Consider the following 21,701-nt stretch of genomic DNA (forward strand, 5'->3'; position numbering starts at 1 on the left):
AGTGTGTTTCGAGCTGAGTGATCGTGCCACTGCCACTGCTGATCGTATGCCTGCGATTTGCCTGACTGCTGCCACCTCTCACGACGGACGACGCGTTTTTGACGCGATCAGTGGCAACATCTTTGCAACATAATCCGCCACGCCACATATTGCTTTTGCCACTGCGGCTGTTGGCTGTCACCTAAAATGCGCGCGCTCCTTTTATGGTATGGAGTTTTTGAGGAGCGCTAACGCGAACTCCGTGCCACCCGCTTGCTTTCTTTTCGCCGCGCCACTTTTGTGTGCTGTTGCTGCAACTTGCGCTCGCAGCGCGCTGTGTGTCGTCTGATTTGCTTCCTGCCGTGCCCATATATCTTATGATTCGCCTACTGTTTTTTTGGCTTTGATTTTTTTCGCCAGCGTCTGCCAATAATACAATATTTTTGCCAATGCACAATTTATTGCAATATTTATGTATTTTCAATATTTGTTGATTTTGTTTTTCGTTTATATTAATTTCATTTTTTTGCGCGCGCTCGTTTGCAATTCAATTCACTTTTCCACATACACACAGCATTTGCACTTGCGTAGCGTGTTTCTTCTTCTTCCGAAATGTTTCGTATGCTGCCGATTTTTGATTTGTGACTTGCAATAATTTCCTCTTCAGCGCGCCCAGTTGTTTGCCGCCGCGTGGTGCTTGTATTGTATTATTGGTGCATCCATTCACCGCCGCGCAAGCGCATTCAAATTGCTCGAACGCTGGTATTTCAATGTTTTTTTGCGCTTGAATGCTTGCTACCTCAACTAAAATTTTACAAAGGCGATTATTATTATTTTTTAATTATCAATATTTCGGCATATTTTTTGACCCTTCTCTCGAAACTGAATCGCATGCCAGACATGAAATGACTTAACTGCAGTACAGCGTAACATTTCCGACAGCCCACGTCTATCGGAAGAAAAATATGGCTACAGAAATTAGCGTATACAAAAAATATAAAAATATGTATTTCTGTAACAAAACTTGCTTGTATGTAAATAAAAAACTTAAGCTAGTTTGCCGTCCATTTGTGAAAAGCACGCGTCGAAGACTGCATTGATTAATAAATATTCAAATTTTACATTAATCGCGCGGTGCCTTATCAATGTAGGAAGCGCTGCACACCCACGCGCAATTTTTTTTTCTTATTCAAATATTGTAAAAACAAATATTTACCGTCGCGCACAACCTGTTTAAGATTTCGAAAATCGAAAGCAAACTCTTAAGCCGCAATAATCATTGGCCAAATGGATAGCCAAGGCGTCGGCGCATCATCCTCTGCATTTTTTTACTCAGTTGCTTTTAGTGGCTTCATATGACATTAAATAGCAAAATAAAGCTGTAAAAAAATATATATTTCTAGCTCAACCAGTCAGGCATTCATATTTTTTTTCTAAAATTTTTCTACAAATTCATTTCTTTGTTGTTGCGGGAATTGAGGGCGCTTTGGCGCAAAAGAGCAGCATACACACATGCGCTCATCCACACTTGGCCACGCTCCACTACTACCACTATGTACCAGCAGCGCTAACCATTGCCACCATCACTACTAGGAGTATACCCACAGTTGCTATTTGTGGCGCGCGCATATTTGCATTTCAAATGCATGTAACTGTTGCGCATGCGCACCATCCGCTGTTCGCGCGCGCTTACTCGTTTGCTGCAGACCGTTACTTATGCATTTAGCGCTACTTGATTGCATTATTCATAAACATACATATACGGCGAGCAACTAACTAACCAAGCAAGCCACGCCAGCCTAAGCAACACCAATGCGCTGCAGCAGTTAAGCGGCTCTACAGTCGTTCAGCCTAACCACGCCAGCGTGCCACCGCAGCAAGTTTGCTTTTCTACGTGTATTTCAGTTTGCCTATATTTCTTCTTTTTTTAATTTTTTATCTGGTTTTATATTAGCTACGCCGTGTAGGCGTCCATTTTTCATAACGCTTTGCAGCGCTTTTTCACTTTCAAACTCAGCAGCCTCGTCCGTGTGTGTGTGTCGTTGGTCAGTTTTTTCCCCACCAAATACATAATCTTGTGATTATCACAATTTATTAATTTGTCACTAATTCAAATTTGCATTTTTTTCATTAGTGGCTCTGGGGTTTTTTTTTTTTACTAGTGAAACCGATGGTTTTTACATCCATTGCTGTACGCTTGTATTTCCATTGCACTCTGTGCTTTATGCACTTTTAATTCATGGATAATGTTTTCTTTGTTCACCATGATCATCACTTCAAATCAAATGATCTTCACTTCGAGGATCATCATTTACTTGCACCGTCTTTGCAGCCGAAAAATTTCTTTTTGCTGCTATTTGTTTCGTTTTTTTTTTGGTTTTTCTTTTCTCTGCATCTGTTGAACGGAAATTCTCTGCTGATAAAAATTGTTGATCGTGCTCATGGCGCTTGCGCACGATCGTTTTTATTCATCGCTTGTTTTATCGTTAAAAGCGATCAACACCTCAATATTACATCCGCTTGACATGGTTTCATGTTTAAATGCTGTATAGCAGTATTTTTATGTTGTTACATGCGATCAGTGATTTTCGTTTAACATTTTATTCTTTTCATCATCATGGCTTTGAGAAGTTTTGAAAGTTCAAATACATACTTGCGTTGTAGTTGTATTTAGAGCAACGTGAAGGCTGTGCGATTGCTTTAAATTTTATAGCTGGTCTGTTTTGAGGATCTTCACTAATCAGTGCTTATATCATGAGCGATCATCACGTGATTAATGCATTCTTTCGTTTAAAAATATACGAGCAAAGTCAAAACGGAAAACTTGAAACTTAGGAAGTGTTGGGGCTCCTATTTAATTTTTTTTTAAATTGCAGTTTCTTTGCAGTTTTAGTTCTTTGACAACATCTGAAGTGATCTAAAATGATCAATGATATATGATTAGTTGTTTTCATGTTATGGAAATCATCGGCTGCCCAGAAGTGTATTGCTTGCTGCTGATCGTAAGTTAAGTTGATATAAACCCCATTTTCTCCACTTTTGTGTGATCAACGAGAATCAGCTCAAGCTCGCTTTGATAATCTAAGCTTTATATTGATTGTTTTTTTTTTAATTCACTGTTAAACTAAATTCACGTTTTTGTGATAGATAATCATCAGTGGTCTCCATAATTGAATGCCGTACGATCGACGAAAATATTTTGTAAGATATATTTTTTAAGCACTAAAATTAAGTCCGATTACTATGTACTCATTTATTGCATCTAATTAAGAAGTATCATATTTCTTTTGTTCTCTATTAATTAATTATTTTTTATTTTTCTCTTACAGGGCACGTTCACATTGATCGTCGAGGCGTTGCATGACACAAATAACAGCGCCAATACGCGCTCAAACAGTAAGTTTTTGTTAAATATGTAATATTATTAGTTGAAATATTCGATATGTTAATGGAGGTTTATTGCTGAGATTAGAAAACAAAAGGAAAAGCACGATCACTCACCGGAAAGTGAAAATGTTATGTGAGATTTTATTGAGTGAAATGATTTTGCTGAAGATTTATAGTTTTCCGCTGTGAAAAGTTCACGTGAAGGAAATTTTGTGGATCTTGACAGTTTATTATTTTATTTATTTTTTTGTGTAAGCATCGGAAGTGATCTTGTCGCCTTATGCATAGTATGATATCTAAAAATGTCGCCTCTATTTAAAAGCAAGTTGAGGCACCGCGTGGTGCAGCCAATTTTTTAACTGATCAGGCAATTGTTTGTTTATAGGCTGTAGTGATCTTGTCATACAAGAGAAAAAATTCCCATCTTGGTCATCCCTTTGATAGCAAGTAATAGTAAAATTGCAATTCTTGAGACATTTTTTAAAACCAAAGTGAGACAGTGGGTTTTGCTAACATATGTTGAACAGATCATTCAATTTTTTCCTACTATAAGTTGCTCAAATATTCTTATAGATGTTATAATGCATATGGTCCTCCAATTAATAGCTGATCTTCGAGATTTGAAACAAAATTGCTTATAAAATTCATTCGAAAATTTGTTATTTTCTTCTATGCTCAAAAACATTTATCAATCTTCCAACTGCTTATGTATTTTTTTCATAAAAAAATTTCTAACCCGATCCTGAAAAAACATGTAATACAGTAAGCGTTTTTATGATTTAAAATCGTAATTTTTATTTAAAGTTAAATTTAAGCGGCGTTCTCCCCAAATATTTCCAAGCAGATTTTTGTTATTTTTTTTTCTTTCATAAAGATCTCTTAAGTGATCTTGCGATCGAGAACGCGTATTCAAAGTAAGCAAGTGCGTTCAATTTTTCAAATTTTCTTTTGTGCTCAAAACTAAATTTATTTTTAATTAATTTTGCAAATGTTTATGTATTTTTTTTTTAATAAAAAATTTTCTAAGGCGATCTTGCAAATCCTAAATTCTCAACTATTAATTTTATTCAACATTAAACTAAGGAAGCGCTTTTTTCTGCTCACTTTTTGACTGTTCATGTAATTTTCCCTACTGATCTTGCCGGCTCTAGTGTCTACCTCTATTTCACATAATAAATGTGATCACATTACCTTTCTAATTTCAAATTACTCCTGCTACCCTTACAAATGCCAATCAATTTAGCTCACTTCCTTTAACCATAGCATTCGTTTCGAATTCATGGCGCTTCCTTGAACGCGTAGCACTTGAAAACGCCGCATGATCGCTTAAATTTTTATACGCATATAACCATATAATTGCTTCCTTTGCCTCAACTCTTAAAAAAATATTATTAATATCCTGTTTGTGTCATCCTTTATTTCGGTGTTGTGCGCGCATCCTGTCGCAACTCAAACGGCAAAAGTTATTATGATCGTCATAGCTTCACTGGCTGGTTAGCTGGCTGACTGGCTGGCAGACAGCAAGCAGGATCATCACATTTTTGCCCGTTTGCTGTCATTTTTTCCAAAGTTTCTACTTTTTACATTTCGCTACGCCTTACCTTATGTGCTGTGCGCGTCATTTGATATCCTTTTTGGGCAGCAGTGTCGGTTGGTAAATACTTGTATATATGTACTACATGTAGGTACATACATATGTACTTAGGTGTGTTTGCTGCTTATGCTTCTAAAACCTAAACGTCTGCCACTTGCGCATCATCTTGCCAACAATCCCCTCATGGTCTCTCTGCCTCTGTATCTGTGACTCAATTTTCGCTGCTGTTGTCGCATAAAACCCCTTTTGGTTTGTCTTGCGACTAACATTTTTACCACAGCCGCCGCTGTTGTTGTTCTAGAAGGTATTGTTTTTGCCCAGATTTCCGGCATATTGAGTGGTTTTAAATATCAGCTTTTGTGTCTGTTCTTTTTTCACATTTACTTTTATATTGTTTTTATATCAAATACGAGTAGTTATTTAGCCCAACGCAAGCTTATCCCCCATTCCAAGCTGTCACCGCACACGCTGCTTTAGTAGCTTAACTGCAGCGCACTTGGCGTGGCATATTTTCTTTTTGTCCTTTATTTTTATCATGTGTTTTTTGTTTTTGTGTTTGCTTTTGAAAACCTTGAAAATGCGTTGCACTTTATTTTATGCTTTGTAGCGTTGCTTTTTTCTTCGCTTTTTATGTCGCCATGCATTTGTGACTGCCACAGAACGGAAGTGCGCCTCCTGCTACTCTTTGCGTTTGCCATGCTAGATACGAGTATTTGCTTGCCGTGCCTCATTGTGTCTCTTGCTCTTATTTTTTATTTCTGCTCCAAAGTATCATCGTTTTTTCACGACTAATTCGCCATTTAGTTGGATTTAATTTAATTTTAGCTACAATTAATTTACCAACAGCCAATACTCCATCTTCTGCTGCATCGTTCGTTCCGCTCCCCCGCCGGCTTCTTCGCCACCGCCTGCAACTTTAGCAATTACTTTGACGTGTAGCAGCACTCGTCGGCAGCAGTTGGTCTGTTTGCTGCCACTCGTTAAATTGTTGCAAATATTTTAATCCAGTCAGTGTTGTTTGTTGCGCTTGTTGTTGCTGGCTGGTTTGCTTGATGGCAGCAGCCATTAAAAAGCGCCGCCGAATCACGATTTTTCTGTGCGCGCTGTGACTGGTTAACTGGCTGGATGCCTGATGTCTGTCGTGTCTGAATGTCTGCCTGCCTTGCTGCCTGTTTCGATGACTGTCTCATTGCTTGCCTGCCTGCCTGCCTGCCTGCTTTACCTCCCATTGCTGTTCGTTGCATTGTCTGCTTTTGCAACACCACGCAACATTTCAATGTTGCACGCGCTGCTGCTCGGTGGCTGCTCTAGCTGATTGTTGCTCTGAGCCTGGTGTTGGTTGGTTGGCTGACTGGCTGATGGCTGGTAGTTGGCGTGCGGAATCGCAGAAATAACTCGCGCAACTATCGAGTTTGTATGCATTTTTTTCCAAGCGATTGAATTTTATTCATTGTGCCTGCTGCCTGGCAACAATCACTGTTGCTGCTGCTACTACCACAACATCCTTGCCAGCCTGTCTAGTTGCATATTTGAAGCTCCTTGTTGAGATTTGTCTACGCTTTACATGCTTGCTTGTTTTTTTTAGTTGTTTGCAACTCTGGTCAGCTATTATTCCACAAAAATCAACGATCGTGTTTGCCATCGTGTAATCCATCTTGTACACTTCTTTTTACCTTTGTTGTTTTTTGTTTGCTGTGACCACGACTGTTGAATTTTTATTGCCAGTCACAAAATGAACCAAAAGTTTAGCGCGCCTTCTGCGGTCGCCTGCCACCTCTTGTCTATGTGTCTGTCTATCTGCCGCTATGTATTGCTATGATTGTCGGACATCTCTACATTCTCTACACAGCACCCAACACGCCTGCCGGCTTGGCCTCTAGTTTCGCTTGGTAATCGTTTTCTTTTTTCACTTTACACTTTGCTGCTCTCCCTTTTTGCACGCGCGCACGCTCTTCCTCCCACCCACCGCCATGGCCTTGTTGCTATTCTTCTCCTGTCAACCTGCCGCCGCTTATCGCCTGCAAAGTTGTACTTTTTTCTTCGCATCGCTTGCTTGTTGCATGCCAATAATGTCGCATCTGCTTGGCTGTTTGCGTTTTTTTGGTATTTTTTTTTGCGGCTGCTGCCACAGACGCATATTCTTCGATTCCCTGCCGCCATCAGGCAGTCATTCACTAGGTATGTAGCTCCTTTTTTGCTGTTCCTGCCGCTCGCTTTGTTGCAATTTAAATTCCTTTGATTATTCAAAGCGATAAAATTGTTTTGTCCTTCACAAAAAGCATCTACAAAAGCGAGTGCAGAAACAAAAAACCGGCATGTTGCACATCAATCGCACTTGAAAATATTTAGCAGCATGCTGTAGCGCTGTTTGCTGTCAACCTGCCGCCACGACCACACGTAAGCAGCCAGGGGAGATGTGTGAAAGGTTTTGTGATCTGAAGTTTTGGGGATTTTAAGTGGTAAAGGTGTAGTCTTCGTGCTGCTTTGCAAAGCAGTATTGATAAGCGCTAAATTGAGCTTAACTTTCTATGCTTGAATTTGAGTTGCTTTAAAAATCCTGTCTTAAAAAGTGTTTAATCTCAAATATTGAAATTGTATTGCTTTTGATGCTGAAAATGCCACCAAATTCAGCAACAACTTTGACAAGTTGCTTTAAGCAATCAGCTCTTTTGCCCTAGTGCCAGTTTACTTACTAATTTTTTAAATAATGTGCTTACAGTCCGAAAATGATCTTGTTGATCACCTTCAGGTGATCGTGTATACATTTCTAAATGATATTTTCGCTCCTAGCCGCCCATTGCTATTAGCAATCGATCTTATACCTCCGACACATTGAAGTCCGATAAATTTTCCAATTAAGTTTTCTAACCAGTCACTTAACTTCCCTAAGTGATCTTAGCCATCATGATCACTTATTTCAGGTTAGCAAATCGTCCATTATTTCTAGACGTTTTTCGCTGCTCTCAACTAATTTAGCGTTGTCTATCGTTATGCCATTTCAATAACTGATCCAAGTAATTTTTCTATTATGTAAGCCCCTCAAGTGATCGTGGAGAACTCGATCTGGTCTACAGAGTTTTACTTCTTAGTCGATACCTCTGTGTGACACATTACTCAAAGCTAATTTGATCGTTTGAATTTGGATATAATTCCATTTTCAACTGATCTTGTCCCTCCTTATTGTATATTTCATGTTAGCAAGCGATCATGTAATTCCAAATCTGTTCTTTCGCTTAGGGTTATGTTTCAGCTAAAGATTTTCAAAACAGTTTTCTATTGATGTCACCATTTTCTCACCGTAAGAGCTTCACAAGCTATCTTGTCAATCTTGATCGCATTTATATTTTTAATGTATGATCGTGTAACTTTGAATCTGATCTCTTATTCATTGGACGCTCCTACTTTCTTGGTACTTTTCTAATTGATTGATTGTCTATTTCCTTTTAGCAAGTGAGATTATTTCTGTAGATCTTCTGCTTTTTCCAGAGTTATATAGAGACTAAGGGAGTTTAAGACAGTTTTTGTGTTACTGATCTTACAATTTTATCGCTGTCAAAGCCCCAGAAGTGATCTTGCCAATCTTGCTCGCTTATTTTATGACGAAAACCGGTTAAGTAATTCTGTTCGTTTGCTGAAAATAAAATCGACGCAATCTTTTTCTGCACAATTTTCTATTCGTATGCTCTTCATTTCGAATTCGCGCTATTTCATTTGCGATCGTCACTTGGTCACTAAAGTTTTGGAATTATATAACAATATAATCTGCTGCAATTGCTTTTCATTGGGGAAATATTAATTTTTCTGAATCGAAAATCCCCACTCATTTCCACCATTTTGCTACTCCATAAGAGAACTCTAAACAACTCGTTTATTATCGTAAAATGTTTTCAACTCAGCCTCATTCAATTCTTGATTTTCTCCACAAACCAGCTAACAACAAAAAGGTTTTCAATACTTCGACCTACAAAACAAGCCAATGAATAGCTCATTTTTACTATTTATTTTAATTTTCATTTCCCCGCATTCATACCAACTTTTGTCTGCATTCCTTCTCTTACATATTTCTGCTTCAATGTCACTTGTTAATCGCCGTTTTAAGTACATTGTAGACCTCGTTGGGCATGCAGCATTCTCGCTTCTCGTTTATCACTTCTTCCAATTTTCAATTCTGTATTCTCATATGGATACCAATCAACACCTGCTTTATACCTGCCATTCGATTTTTATGTGCCCTTTTGTATGAAAACTTTTTTTAATGCCTGCGCTTGGTGCTTGTATGTTAATGTTGCTATCGGCATTCAATTCATGACGATTTTCCCAGGCCGCCATGGCCGCAGAGATTTATGTTTCCTTTTTTTTGGGTAGAATAGTAAAATACTTTCCTCTAAGCATTTTCCATTTATTCTCTACTTTTTCGGCCAACTATGTACATATGTATTTATTGATCACCTTTGGCAGCTAAGAAATTGTTTTTTGTTCTTCGCATTTTTACCTAATTCTTGAAAATTCATTAAAAATCTCCTTTCAATGCAGTACATCTAATAATGGTTATTCAGTAGGGTCTAAAAATAAAGGCTAGTCTGCCGCTGTGGAATTTTAATTATGTTCTTTCATGCCCATCAAAAAAGGCAGAAAAAAGAAAGAAATCACTGCCGCTGCGTCTTTGGCAACTCACCTTTTTTACCTTCTACCTAGTTTTTATTTTGTATCCATAGAAAATCGAAATTTACTCCTACATAGCGCATCCTAATGATTCCACCGCATTACCACACGATTTTTCATTTTCCATTTCAATGCAATCGCAATCGCTGCTTAAAAGACCAGCAACGGCCATACAATCCGCCTGCCTTACCGTGCCGGTGTCTGCTTGCTTGCCTGCTTGCCTGCCTGCCAATAACGCGCAACGCCTCTTTTCTTTCAGCCGCTGCATGTTGCATGGTGCATGCACTGACTGCCATTTCACTTTTTGTCTGCAGCTTCTTCTCAAAACACACATTACACACTCATGTAAATATGTATGTTTGCCTGCTTTTCTGCTGCCTGTGCGTGCATGTCCTGCTGTGCGCATCCTGTTGTGATTTCTACTTCTCCTTTCAAATATGTTTGCCTGTCTGTCTCTCCGCCTGCTTGCAACGGCGTACCACCTTCGCCGCCAACACCATCTATTCAAAGCTGTATGTTGCAAGTTTTGGTTTTGTTGATTATATACGTCGTTGCATGTCGTTTGTAGATTTTTATCGCGATTTGTAATATTATTGCATTTTTTCTGAATGCCTACTGCTTCGTCGCCGGCAACTCCCAACTTGTCGCATGTGGCTTTAAAGCGCTTTAATTTTATGCCACATGACTCGTTGACTCTTGTCAAGGATTAATTTCATTATTTAAGTTGTTGTTTCTGTTGCTGTTGAATTGTATGCGGCGTTGCGTGTTTTTTCGCCGACTGTCTTTCGTTTTATCGCTTGTTTTTTTTTCGTTTTTTGTTTTTGCTTACATTCTCTACTTTACGCCTGTCCAATGCTATCGGTCCAGCTGTCGTGCACCGGCTAACTAACCAACCAACCGACCGACCAACCAGTCTCTTTGATCGTAACAAGTTTTTAATTTAACATAAATTGCACAAAAATGTTGCTGTTGAGGATTCCAAGTGTCCACAAATGATACGTATTGGTATTGGTTTTGAGTACCTATGCGTATGGCACGTTTGGCTTTAATTAGTATCGCACGGTGAAATTCTAAGATTATTACAACTTTGCAGATTGTGTTGCTAGGGAATTTGGACCCAAGTCTGTGGAATTGCGTCTACTTGCATAGTCAAGAATAGTTCTTGAGAACTGTAGTCGTACAATAAAAAAAACGCACATATAGCTCAGGAGATCTACTTGCCGTTCGGTGTATCGCCATAACTTTTCTCTTTAAGATTTGCGCACTTCCACGAAAAATTCGCCGCATGAAAACACTTTCCTATCCAAATTCTTAAATGTTACATATGTTTTAGAGATGCCACATCGAAATAAAAAAATCGATTCGAAATCAATATAATCGATGCAGGAAGAAATCGTCAAAAAATTAAACAGAAACTTTATAAGTTCGTAGCCCTACCAATGGTTATTTTGTTTAGAAATTTTCTTTTTCATCACAAAAGAAAAATATATACTTTATTTCAAAATCAACAGTTATTTTAAAAAAGTATATTATACATACATTAGCTTAATAAAATTTATGTGCCTAAACTGACTTTTATGCAATGCGGATTTTTTAATTTTGCATTTTTTTTGTTTGCAATAACTCCATAAATATTACAAATAAAATTGTAGTACTTATTCAGTTTTAAAGCGCATTTTTATATGAAGAAAATGCCTAGCACAACAAAAAAATGCGACGAATCAATAATATTTTGCAGCCACTAAAAACTGGTACCAGTCTAAATGGGCTAAAAAACTAGAAAATACAATTAACTTCTAACAGCCTTTTTGAATCGATTGACGGATCGAATCGGAATTAAGAATTAAAAAAAAAACAATGGAATCGGAAGGGCTCGATTAATAGATTTGCGATTTTATCGATTTAAAAACGGCATCTCTAGTATGTACGCATGCTTAATGGCAAGTCATACATATCCTGTTTGTCTTTCAACATACTATCCTTCATACCATTAATCCTTGAAAATTATAAACTTCATCTGTTGTTTGTGTCGGGGGTTTCAACTTTCTCGGACTGCTTTTCTTTCTTTGAACCGGTTTGATACCATAGCTCAAACAATCTACAGTCCTGTTTGTTAGCTGAATGGGATTGAGTTGACATGTGAAAACGTGGTTGGTGTCATCGAGGGGTCTCCACATACCGGACACTCATTGGAGATATTGGAGACGAGTCTAGAAAAGTAGCTGTTAAGACGGCTACAATATTCTGACCGTAAGTGGGCGAGAGTAGCGCGGATATTTCGTTGTAGTCGAAGCTGAGTGTCTGTAATATCACAGCATTCTTAGGTGGAGAGTCCTGGTAGGTGACATCCCACCAGAAAACTGTAGTTTAGAACTGGCCGACGAATTGCCTCGTATGTTGCCCGCAACTTTTCTTTGTCTTTGCCATAGGTGCTGCGCACGAGTAACTTGAAGACCTTGTTGCGACTCTGTACTTTATTGACGATTGCGGTTGTTGAAGCTTGACCTCCTCCATCGTCCAGGTGGTGAAGAGGTTCGCCGTTGAGTTCGTTGGGGGGAGGGTTAGGCTCCTTGCAGTGAAGATGTAAAGTGTCCTCAATCTGACATTTCTTGAGTTGCTTGCTTTAGACAGCCTCTTACGTCGAGTGATTCAAGCGATTTCGCTTATATTGTCCTCAGAAGCAGTCACCATTGCTGCTCGTTTGCAATCCTGTTTTTTTTTTAACATTTTTTCATAATTTTACTTCTTCTCCCTTTGCGTTTTATCATTTTTTTTTTCTCCTTTCTTGCTGTTGTTTACTATTCACAGCCGCTTCTTAACATTTTAACCTCTACTTGTAGCTCTTCTCTACACCTACCAATTAATCTTTGCCAATGCCAAAACCAAAGTTGTTAGCCGCTTTGTTGCTGCAAGTGCTTGTTGCAAGTTGTTAAATGCTTATCTTTTAATTTTAACTCAATGGATCTGAGGTTTTCTACGTATGTTGAGTTGACTTCATTGGTTGGCTCGCTGGCTGGCTGGCTGTCCGTGTTTCATCTTTTTCGAGAATACCTTTCTTCATTTTCTGTTTTTTTCCTTCTCTTTACATTTTTTGATGCTGCTAAGCTTTGTCGAGCTATCATCGTCGTGTATTGCCTGAGTGGCACTTGTGTTCTTAAGCTGTTGCTGTGCTTGTGGCTTTGGTAGTTGCTGCTGGCACTTGTTAGTGTGGTTGTTCCTATATACTATGGTTTTGTTTTCTTTTCGCAGCAACTTTTTTGATGCTTTTGTGCTTTTTCAAGCTGTTGCTTTTAAGTGTTATCCTTGTTTTTTCAGGTTGTTGCCTCTTATTCGTGCCTTCAGTTTGATAAGCTGGCATTGTTCTGTTCACTTATGCGTTTTGCTGTTATGAAAATATGGCTAATGTGTGACATGTTTCGAAATAAGATTCCTTACTGTTACTTGAAATTTTGGATAATCGTTGTTGTGACATTTTTTATGTATTTTTTTGTGTTTTCACCACAAATCTCAATCAAACTAATTAACCCAAAAATTCCTTCAATAAATTTTTGGTCATTCGCGTTGTAATACACCTTTTCATTGTCAACTATAGGAAATACAGTTATACATACGCTTGCAACACGACTGCCACAGAACTCACTCGATCGGCCAGTGACAAGTGGTCAGCAGCGTATGCAGTCAACCTAGTTGGCTGCTGGAAGGCACTTGACCAGTTGTTAACCAAGCATGCAGTCAGCTAATTGTACTAACCATCCAACTCTGTTGGTCAACTAGTACAACCCACTGAGGTTTCTCTCGCTCGCGGACAATCAGTTTGGCAACATACAGCTTAGTGTGACAGCTAAGTCAATTCTAACTAGCAACACTAAATATCCAAAAAATGTCAATTTGTGTTGAGAATTAGTGAATTTTGTTTCGATTTTTTTTTGCGGCAAAATGTAGCAATTGCCAACCGGTTGTGGCGGCGCACAGGCAAGAAAAGCAGACGTTGAGTACTGAGCGGTGCAACGACGAATTCCTGTGCGCTTGTGAGTTTTTTACGAGTTCACCAAATACGCCACAGCAACGCTCACAAATTAACTTAATTAATTAACAAGCAAATATAGCTAGTGGAAAAAATTATATTAAAAAGGGAAAAATAAAAAATAAAAAATTAACAAAAAAAAATATATATAAAAAGAACGTTGAAGGCAAAATGTGTGGCTAAAAAAATCACAGCGTGCATGGCACCTGTTCTACAGCAATTTTTTGTTGATTTTTGGCAATTTTTTTCGCGGCACACCAGCAGCGCAGCCAGCCCACTACTGCAAGAGCTAAACGCTAATATAAAAAAAAATAGCAAAAAGTTAGGAAAAAATGGCTGAGCGCATGTGCTGGGTCGTCAAGTCGCCAACGTGCAGCAGCTGGCTGAGTGACTGAGACTGGCTTTAAGTTGGACGCGTACACAAACATTGCGTTTTTTGTGTGTGTCATAGCATGTTTGGGGAGCAGCCAGTGTGGCATGTGGCACACGGGTACTATTTGCAGTCATACACATGCACATACAAACACACATACACACCAAAACATTCACACAAAACGAGAGCTTACTAAGCTTGGCATTCCAATGGTTTTTCGGAATTTTTGCGTGGCACCTTCCGCGGCCTTTATATGTACAAATGTATGTAGGTACAAGCGAGTACTTGTGGCAATCAGCTAAAAGCTTTGCACATTTGCGTTTGCTATTTACTGCGGCCGGCTAATGTCGTGGCTTGTTGCTGCCTCAACTTTTTATAATTTTGTTGTAATTTAGATATTTTTTTTTTTATAATTTCTGCTGCGCTGCTTTTGTTGTTTTGAACGCTTGCCGGCGACCGCATTAACCAAGTCAACATGCTCGTTTGCATTTTTGCGTCCCTCACACAACTACGCATACCTGGCTGCTTATTTTTTATTACTTTGCTGCAACATATGTATGGGGTTTGACGACCACAACGGCGTCGATATTTGTTGCCAGCGCCACAGTACGCCAAGTCGACCCAACACACAACACACAGCACAGCAAGTGGCCGCGCATGCGCACAGTCGGATTTGTAGTATGACAGGTTATTAGACGCACATTTTTTATGCAGTTTTTTTTAGTACTTATTGCTGTTGTTGTTTTTATCTCGCAAATATGCAGCAACTAAACTTACGCACATTGCAGTGGAAATATAAAAAAAAAATTAAATAATGTAAGAAATATATTAAAATTTTGCAAGCCTTTCAAATTGATAGCTGACCGTTGGTCGACGGCGGCGGCATATGAAGAAAAGTAGTTGAAAAAGGCAACAACAAAAAAGTGATTTAAAATCTCCTGGGAGACGTCGTTAATTTTTGCGCGTTTGCTAATTTGATTTCCTACATTTTCGCATTATATTCACGCTATGTCGCCTTTGAGAGATTTTCTACGCACTGCTGCCTTTTTTATGTTTGTGATAAGCGCCGTAACTGGTTGTTTGCTGTCGCATTTGAAATTTTCGTTGCCTTTTTGTTTTGGCTTCTATGCGTTAACTAACTTTTTAACGCTTGAAAAATGTGACAGCTCGCTTGCAATTCTGCGTGTGTTGCATGCATGCTGGGAATTTGTGTGCCCACTGCCGCGCCCCGGTTGTCAGTTTGGACTGATAAGAGTGAAATTTTTGTTTGGCGGATTGAAATTAGAAATTTGTTGGGATTGTTTAGTTTGGTTTTTGTGGTTGTAGTTGTGATTGGGGTAATTGGGTTAAACCGCATTTGAAGCGAGAGATGGGAAAAATACAAAAAAGTTGGAACATAAAATGCAAAAGTTAAGGAAATCATTATACAAATTGAAAAATAAATATATGCAAAAGTAATCGCAATGAACCGAATTTTAAAAATCCGAATTTGCGAATGAAATTCAAAATCTAAAAACTTAAAATATTGAGAGATGTTCGGAAAGAAATGCAAACAAAAATATAAATTAAAGGAGAGACACATACATACACACAAAATAAAAAATTACAATTAATTAAAAATAAAAAATAAAGAAGATAAAAAAATATTTACATCAAAACCAAATCAGAAACTAAAAAGATAATTTAAAAAAGTATGTAATTAGAAAAATTAAAAATAAAATAAATAAATAAAAATAATATATAGTATTTATAAATGAGAATAAATATAATATAAGAAATAAAAAATAAAAAAGAATGAAATTAAATGATAGGAATAAAAAAATAAAATAATTAAAAAGGAATAAATAAAACAAATATGAATAAATAAATAATAAAACAAAAGTAAGAATAAGTAAATAAGTAAAACACAATTAAAAAAGTAGAAATAAATATAAAGAACTCAATAATAAAAATTAATTAAATTAAATTAATTGTTTTTCTTATGTTTATTTTTTTAGTTACGCTCATTTGATAATTAAGAAAAATAAAAACCAAAAAGAAATAAAAGTAATAATAATAAGTAAAGGAAATTTAAAATTAAAAAGAATTAAAAAAATCAAAACACTTAAAGATACAAAAAAATATAATTACAAAATTAAAATTATGTAATAATAAAAAATTAATACAAAAAATTAAGTTTATAGAAACACAATAAAATTATGTAAAAACAAAAAATATACGCCTTTTTCATTTCAAACAATTTTTATTATGCTCTTAATGAATCTCAAATAATAAACTCAAAAAGTAAATGTTATAGGTGCTAAAATAGTTTTACCTTGAAAAGATGAGTTTCAAAAATCAAAAAAATCGCCTTCAAACAACCCGTGTTCTACCTGTTTACGTTGATTAAAAAACTAAGACCCAAACTAAAAAAATCTTAACACGTGCATAACCCCAGCACCACAACGAGCAAAGAGCGTTTTCGCTTTTCCTCTACACGTTTTCAACAACTCAGTCCAGCCCATACAATACACCTCAATAAAAAAAATACCATGTTCCCTGCTGCTTGCCAATAGCAATTTCTCGGTCGCGCTTGCACTATCATTTCAAGTAGATCTCGTTTAAGTGCAATGAAAATTAAATGCAGCAGCAGCGGCAAAAATATCTACCGAAAGCAAACAAAAACACCTTCACCGCGAACACTTTTGCTTTTTACACGGTGCATTCATACGTCGTCAGCTACTTGCCAATGCCATAAACTACGACCGGCGGAAAGTAAGAATGGCAGTAATAGCAGCAGCGACAACAAGAACAACAATAACAACAACAATTTTAGCTACTTGCACCTACAACAAAAGGGGAACAATTTGACGAGGAGCATAACTTCCTAGGTTTCAACTTCCACACAGCTGCGCCTGTCAGCTAAGCTACATTACATACCCAGTATAGTGATAACCAAGTTCGTTGCTTAAGTCTTTCGTTCGTGGTAGTGCATGGCTAATATTAACCTCCAAAATCCTCTATGAAATTGTTGTTTATTGTTATTGCTGATCACTGCGGCGTGGCTATTATGTTGCTTAGTTGCAGTTTGCTTGTATATATGTATGTAGGTATATATTCTTTCGTGCTACCCTCTTTGATAGGTACAATCGAGTTCTTGTACCCAACCCTCGCAAATTCTAGGCTGCCTCAAAGTGCTATTACTTGTTGGAAATTACCTTTTCTTTCTTTGTGTTTTTTTACAGCTTTTACTATATTTTCTTGGCTTGTTGTTGTAGAAGTTTCTGCTTCTTTCTTTGTTTTTTTTTTAGCGCTCGAACCACCTTCGTACCCTTTCGGCTGCCTACCCGGTGCAATACCAGCAACATTCAGCAGTGGTCGCGTGTGTAATAATGTGGTTTGGTTGAGTGGCACTTGCATATTGCAAGCAAGCATATACACATTGATGCATACATAAAAGTACATAAGTATGTATGTATATGGAAAACGTGCTAATGTATTAGTATTTAGTTTTTGGTGTTATTGTTTTTTCTTTGTCGCTGGCCATGCGGGAGATTTATGCCGCATTCAACATTAACCGCCGCCGTGTGCCTTTGCAGTTGTAATTTGATGTTGCCCACAAAATTATTGTTGTTTTTATATGTGCTTTTTGCAATTTTTGCATTTATTGTCATGTTTTTTTTTTTAGACTCTGTTGCTGACTCTTTTGCCACGCCACCTCAATTCACCAGTCATGCACCTGCAATTTACTTTATAGACCATAGCCGGTTGTATTTGTATGTGTGCAATGTGCGCACACGCATACATACATACATGTTTGCGAACATATACTCGCTCACATTTGTCGCCGTTTTATGTTCCTACAGTTACAAATGTTGCTGTGGCAGCTTCACTCGTTGCGGCGGACCGGTCTTTAGCAGTCAATTTAGTCGGTTGACGCTTAGCACCGGCCAATCTTCGTTGCCGTCCTCGGCTTTAGCGATGCATGCGTGTTCGATACTCGATTGTTGGATATCGGCATCGGCGGCAACAATTGAATTATTGTTTTAATATGTTCAGTATTTTGCAATTTTTTTAAGCTTCTTCTTCGCCTATGTGTTGTAGTTACGTTTATTTAATTTTTGTTGTTGTACCAAGTTTTTAACGCTATAAACATGTTTCTGGCGGCTGCAAGTTTCAAAAAGTTTCAGCAACATTTTCAGTTCAGATATATATTTATTTTTTGTTCAAAGAAACTTAAAATTTTCTTATTTTATATATTTTCAACCAAGTTTATAACGATAGCAACATGTTGCTGGCGGCTGCAAGTTTCAAAAACTTTCAGTACAAAAATTTTTTGTTTAAAGAAACCTAAAATTTTCTTATTTGAAATTTTGAACTAAGCTTATAACGCTAGTAACATACAAGTTTCAAAAAATTTTAGCAACATTTTCAGTTTCACATTTTTATAGAAACTTAAAATTTACTTATTTTAGATATTTTGAACTAAATTTAAATTTTGCAATATTAACGTTATAAAATACAAAAATTTCCTTCTCGAGATGTTGCAGATTTTACCAACATTCCTACAGTACACTTTTTGGCCTAATTAAAGCTTCGAAAAGCATCTAAAATGAAATTTGGAAGTTTTATTGACGCACATATGCGTATATATACAAAAATGCTGCAAGTTGAAAAGGCGAGTGCAAAATGTTGCCAGACTCCGTTGACATACTTTCACGAAATTTTTAATTTGCTAGTGCATTATAGTGCTATAGTGCACATATGTATATATATACATTACGTTAAGGAAAATAGTTCACAGTCGGAAACATGTTGCTATGCTCCATCATGCATTTCGCTATGTTGCTATGCTCCATCATGCATTTCGCTATGTTGCTGTACCATCAATATAATAATTTTTGCTTACAAACGCTAACTTCCACTTGAAATTTTTGTGTCGGCTTGTCACTGGAGAAACTTAGAATGAGCTCTGCGTAGTTTCAATATCGAGAAAAAATCTCATTGCTCTGCTTTCCTTAGAAATCGTGCTAATTATAACTTTGAGAAAAATGAAAGATTAACAAATCAGCTACATCAGAAAAGAAACATATTCTTGTAGCGCCTAAAACACATTTAGATAAGATCTGTAATCTAAAGCCACTACAACAAACTTGTGTACCTAAGTATCTTTATATCGCTGCTTTACTGCTTTCATATGGCTGCTGTAGGCACTCACTAAAGGTAGATGAAACGAAAGAAGCAAGCCAGCGCAATATTTTAATACACTGATGTGCGCATCTACCTGCAACACGACAGCGATAAGAACCTTCTGCATACCACATCTACTTACATAAATCGCATCCAAAGTTGTGCATTATATTATGTTGCGCGCTTGCATTTCTTCACGGCTCGGCCTCTCATTTTCACTAATGCGCAATAATTAATCTTCATTTAATAACCAAACGAGCAGACAGAGAAGCGAGTAGCCAGTCGTCGTACACAATCAAGCGTACACTTATGCAGTGATAACTATAGTTATACTACTACTGGCAGCAGCATCTTTGTAGCGGCTTTCTCATCAACTGCGAGCAAAAATACAAGAAAAAAAAAAGCAGATAAAAAAATATTCACAAGCCTTCGCTGCAGCCTGAGAACTTCTTTTGACTGCGCTTTGTGCAACCTTAAATAATAAATAATTTTTACGGCTTGATCTTTTCGTTTTTTTTTTTTACTTCATTATTTTCATGTTCTTAGTTCATACTGTGCCCTGCCCTGCTTGCTGCCAAAATCTCTGCATTATCTTGATTTCTTATGCATCGCGCGTTTAGTTTTTTGTGTATTCCCTTCTGTCGGGGACCTCTGAGCGCACTGAACTCCATTCGTTGTTCGCCTCTTGCCGCTGCGCTAATCACCTGTCTGCCTGTTTGGCAGAAATTTCAGCACAACTTTATTACTAAAATAACTGCCTGTTTTTTTTTGTATTTTCTCCAAACTTGCCGCCTAAAATGCTATTTAGGTATAGCGTTATTAATTTAATGCATCTTGAGGAGCCAACTATGCATCTGCAATAAAGGTACATACATAGCAATGTACAGTCTCAGCTAATTTTCGTTTTATTTTAACATTTCTCGCTCATCATTTAATTAGCGTTTTTTCATGGTAGCCATATCTTTACCATTAAAATAAGAAAAAATTAGTTACAAAAAAGGAAAAATTGCCATACTATGAAAGCATTTCTTCGCGTGCCCTTTTGTGCTCTCAATCAGAAAATTTTTAATTTTCTAAAATTTTTGTTTGTCATTAAATTTTTTTATTTTATTTATTTTTTTTGTTACTCATGCTAATGAATGTTTTTTTAATTTCTTTTACAGATTTACTAATCCAACGTTTGTCGCTGCAACAAGTGCTCGAAGTTTCACCCGAGTGGAAAACAAATAAAAGCGAAGCTCAATACACTTGGCTGGAGTATGATTTTCGCGTTACTTGCGATGCGCATTACTATGGTTCAGGCTGTGCGAATCTGTGTAGGCCACGTGATGATCCATTTGGACATTACACCTGCTCCGAGTCTGGTGAGATTATCTGCTTGACTGGATGGCAGGGAGATTATTGTGATAAAGGTAAGTTGCGAATTAAAAGGGAAATTAACAACAATATACAAAATGAAATTTAAAATTATGTATGTATGTAAATGTAAATGAAAATAATAACATGACAACATAACTATACAAAATAAAAAATTAAAAAGTAATAATAAATTACATACATTAATTAAAATAAATTTTGTAAACTAAAAATTAATAAATACATAAACGAAAAAATTAAAAAAAATAAAATCGAAATAAAAAATAAAAAAACGCATGTAAAAAAGGAAGTAGAAACAACACAAAACATAGAAAATGAAAAACTAAGGATATAAAGATTGAGCTCAATAAAAAATTAAATAATTAGAAAAGTTAAAAATTAAAAAAAATTAAAAAAATATACAGTAGACGCTCGCAAAATATAACCACTTTGTTTTTAAGGTAATTGTAATTTCTGATATATTTTTATTTCTGGACGTTTTTTTTTATTCGAATATGAATTAAAAATGGATTAAACTTACATAAAAAACTACAATTGACAAAATAAAAAATAAACAATGAAAACAAATAAAAAAAAATAAAAAATGAAAAAAAAAATAAAAAATGAAAAAAAAAATAAAAAATGAAAACAATAAAGAAAAAATAAAAAAAATAAAACAAAAAAAAATAAAAATAAAAAACAAAAAAGGAAAATAATAAAACCAAGAAAAGGAAAATAATAAGAAAATAGTAAAAAATAAAAACGAAAATTATCAGGGACCGTAACGGTTATAAGTTTTATTATAAAAATCACTTTAATCGTTATTAACTGAGTTTTATTTTTTGCTCGGAAAATAATCGTTACGTTTTAAGTTTTATTTTTTTGCTCGGAAAATAAAACTTAATTTTTGCGTATGCGTATGCGCTTTTTTGCACTTTTTCTTTAGAAATGTGGTTCTCTTTGTTTCTGCCCTGGTATCTGGGGTTACCCACTCCACAGTGGCGTTAAAGGTTCAATGCAGCCGCCCCCTGTCTATTCACGCATGCGCATACGCATACGCAAAAATTTAGTTTTATTTTCTGAGCAAAAAATAAAACTCAAGAAATTACTATTATTTTCCGAGCAAAAAATAAAACTTAACACGTAATCATTATTTT

At 36.5% G+C, this 21,701-nt stretch overlaps 1 protein-coding gene across 1 annotated transcript in view; it reads left to right on the forward strand.

The window, feature by feature from the left end:
• Nucleotides 1-21,701, forward strand: part of LOC118744174 (neurogenic locus protein delta) — a 93,270-nt gene that overhangs the window by 38,164 nt on the left and 33,405 nt on the right. Inside the window, exons 3-4 of the mRNA XM_036476978.1 lie at nucleotides 3,309-3,375; nucleotides 20,352-20,600. Of these exons, the coding sequence (XP_036332871.1) occupies nucleotides 3,309-3,375; nucleotides 20,352-20,600 (316 nt within the window). The remainder of the gene's footprint in view (nucleotides 1-3,308; nucleotides 3,376-20,351; nucleotides 20,601-21,701) is intronic.

Source organism: Rhagoletis pomonella, unplaced genomic scaffold, assembly GCF_013731165.1.
Source record: "Rhagoletis pomonella isolate Grant_MI unplaced genomic scaffold, Rhpom_1.0 Rhpom_scaffold_00001, whole genome shotgun sequence".
NCBI classification, from domain to species: Eukaryota; Metazoa; Arthropoda; class Insecta; order Diptera; family Tephritidae; genus Rhagoletis; species Rhagoletis pomonella.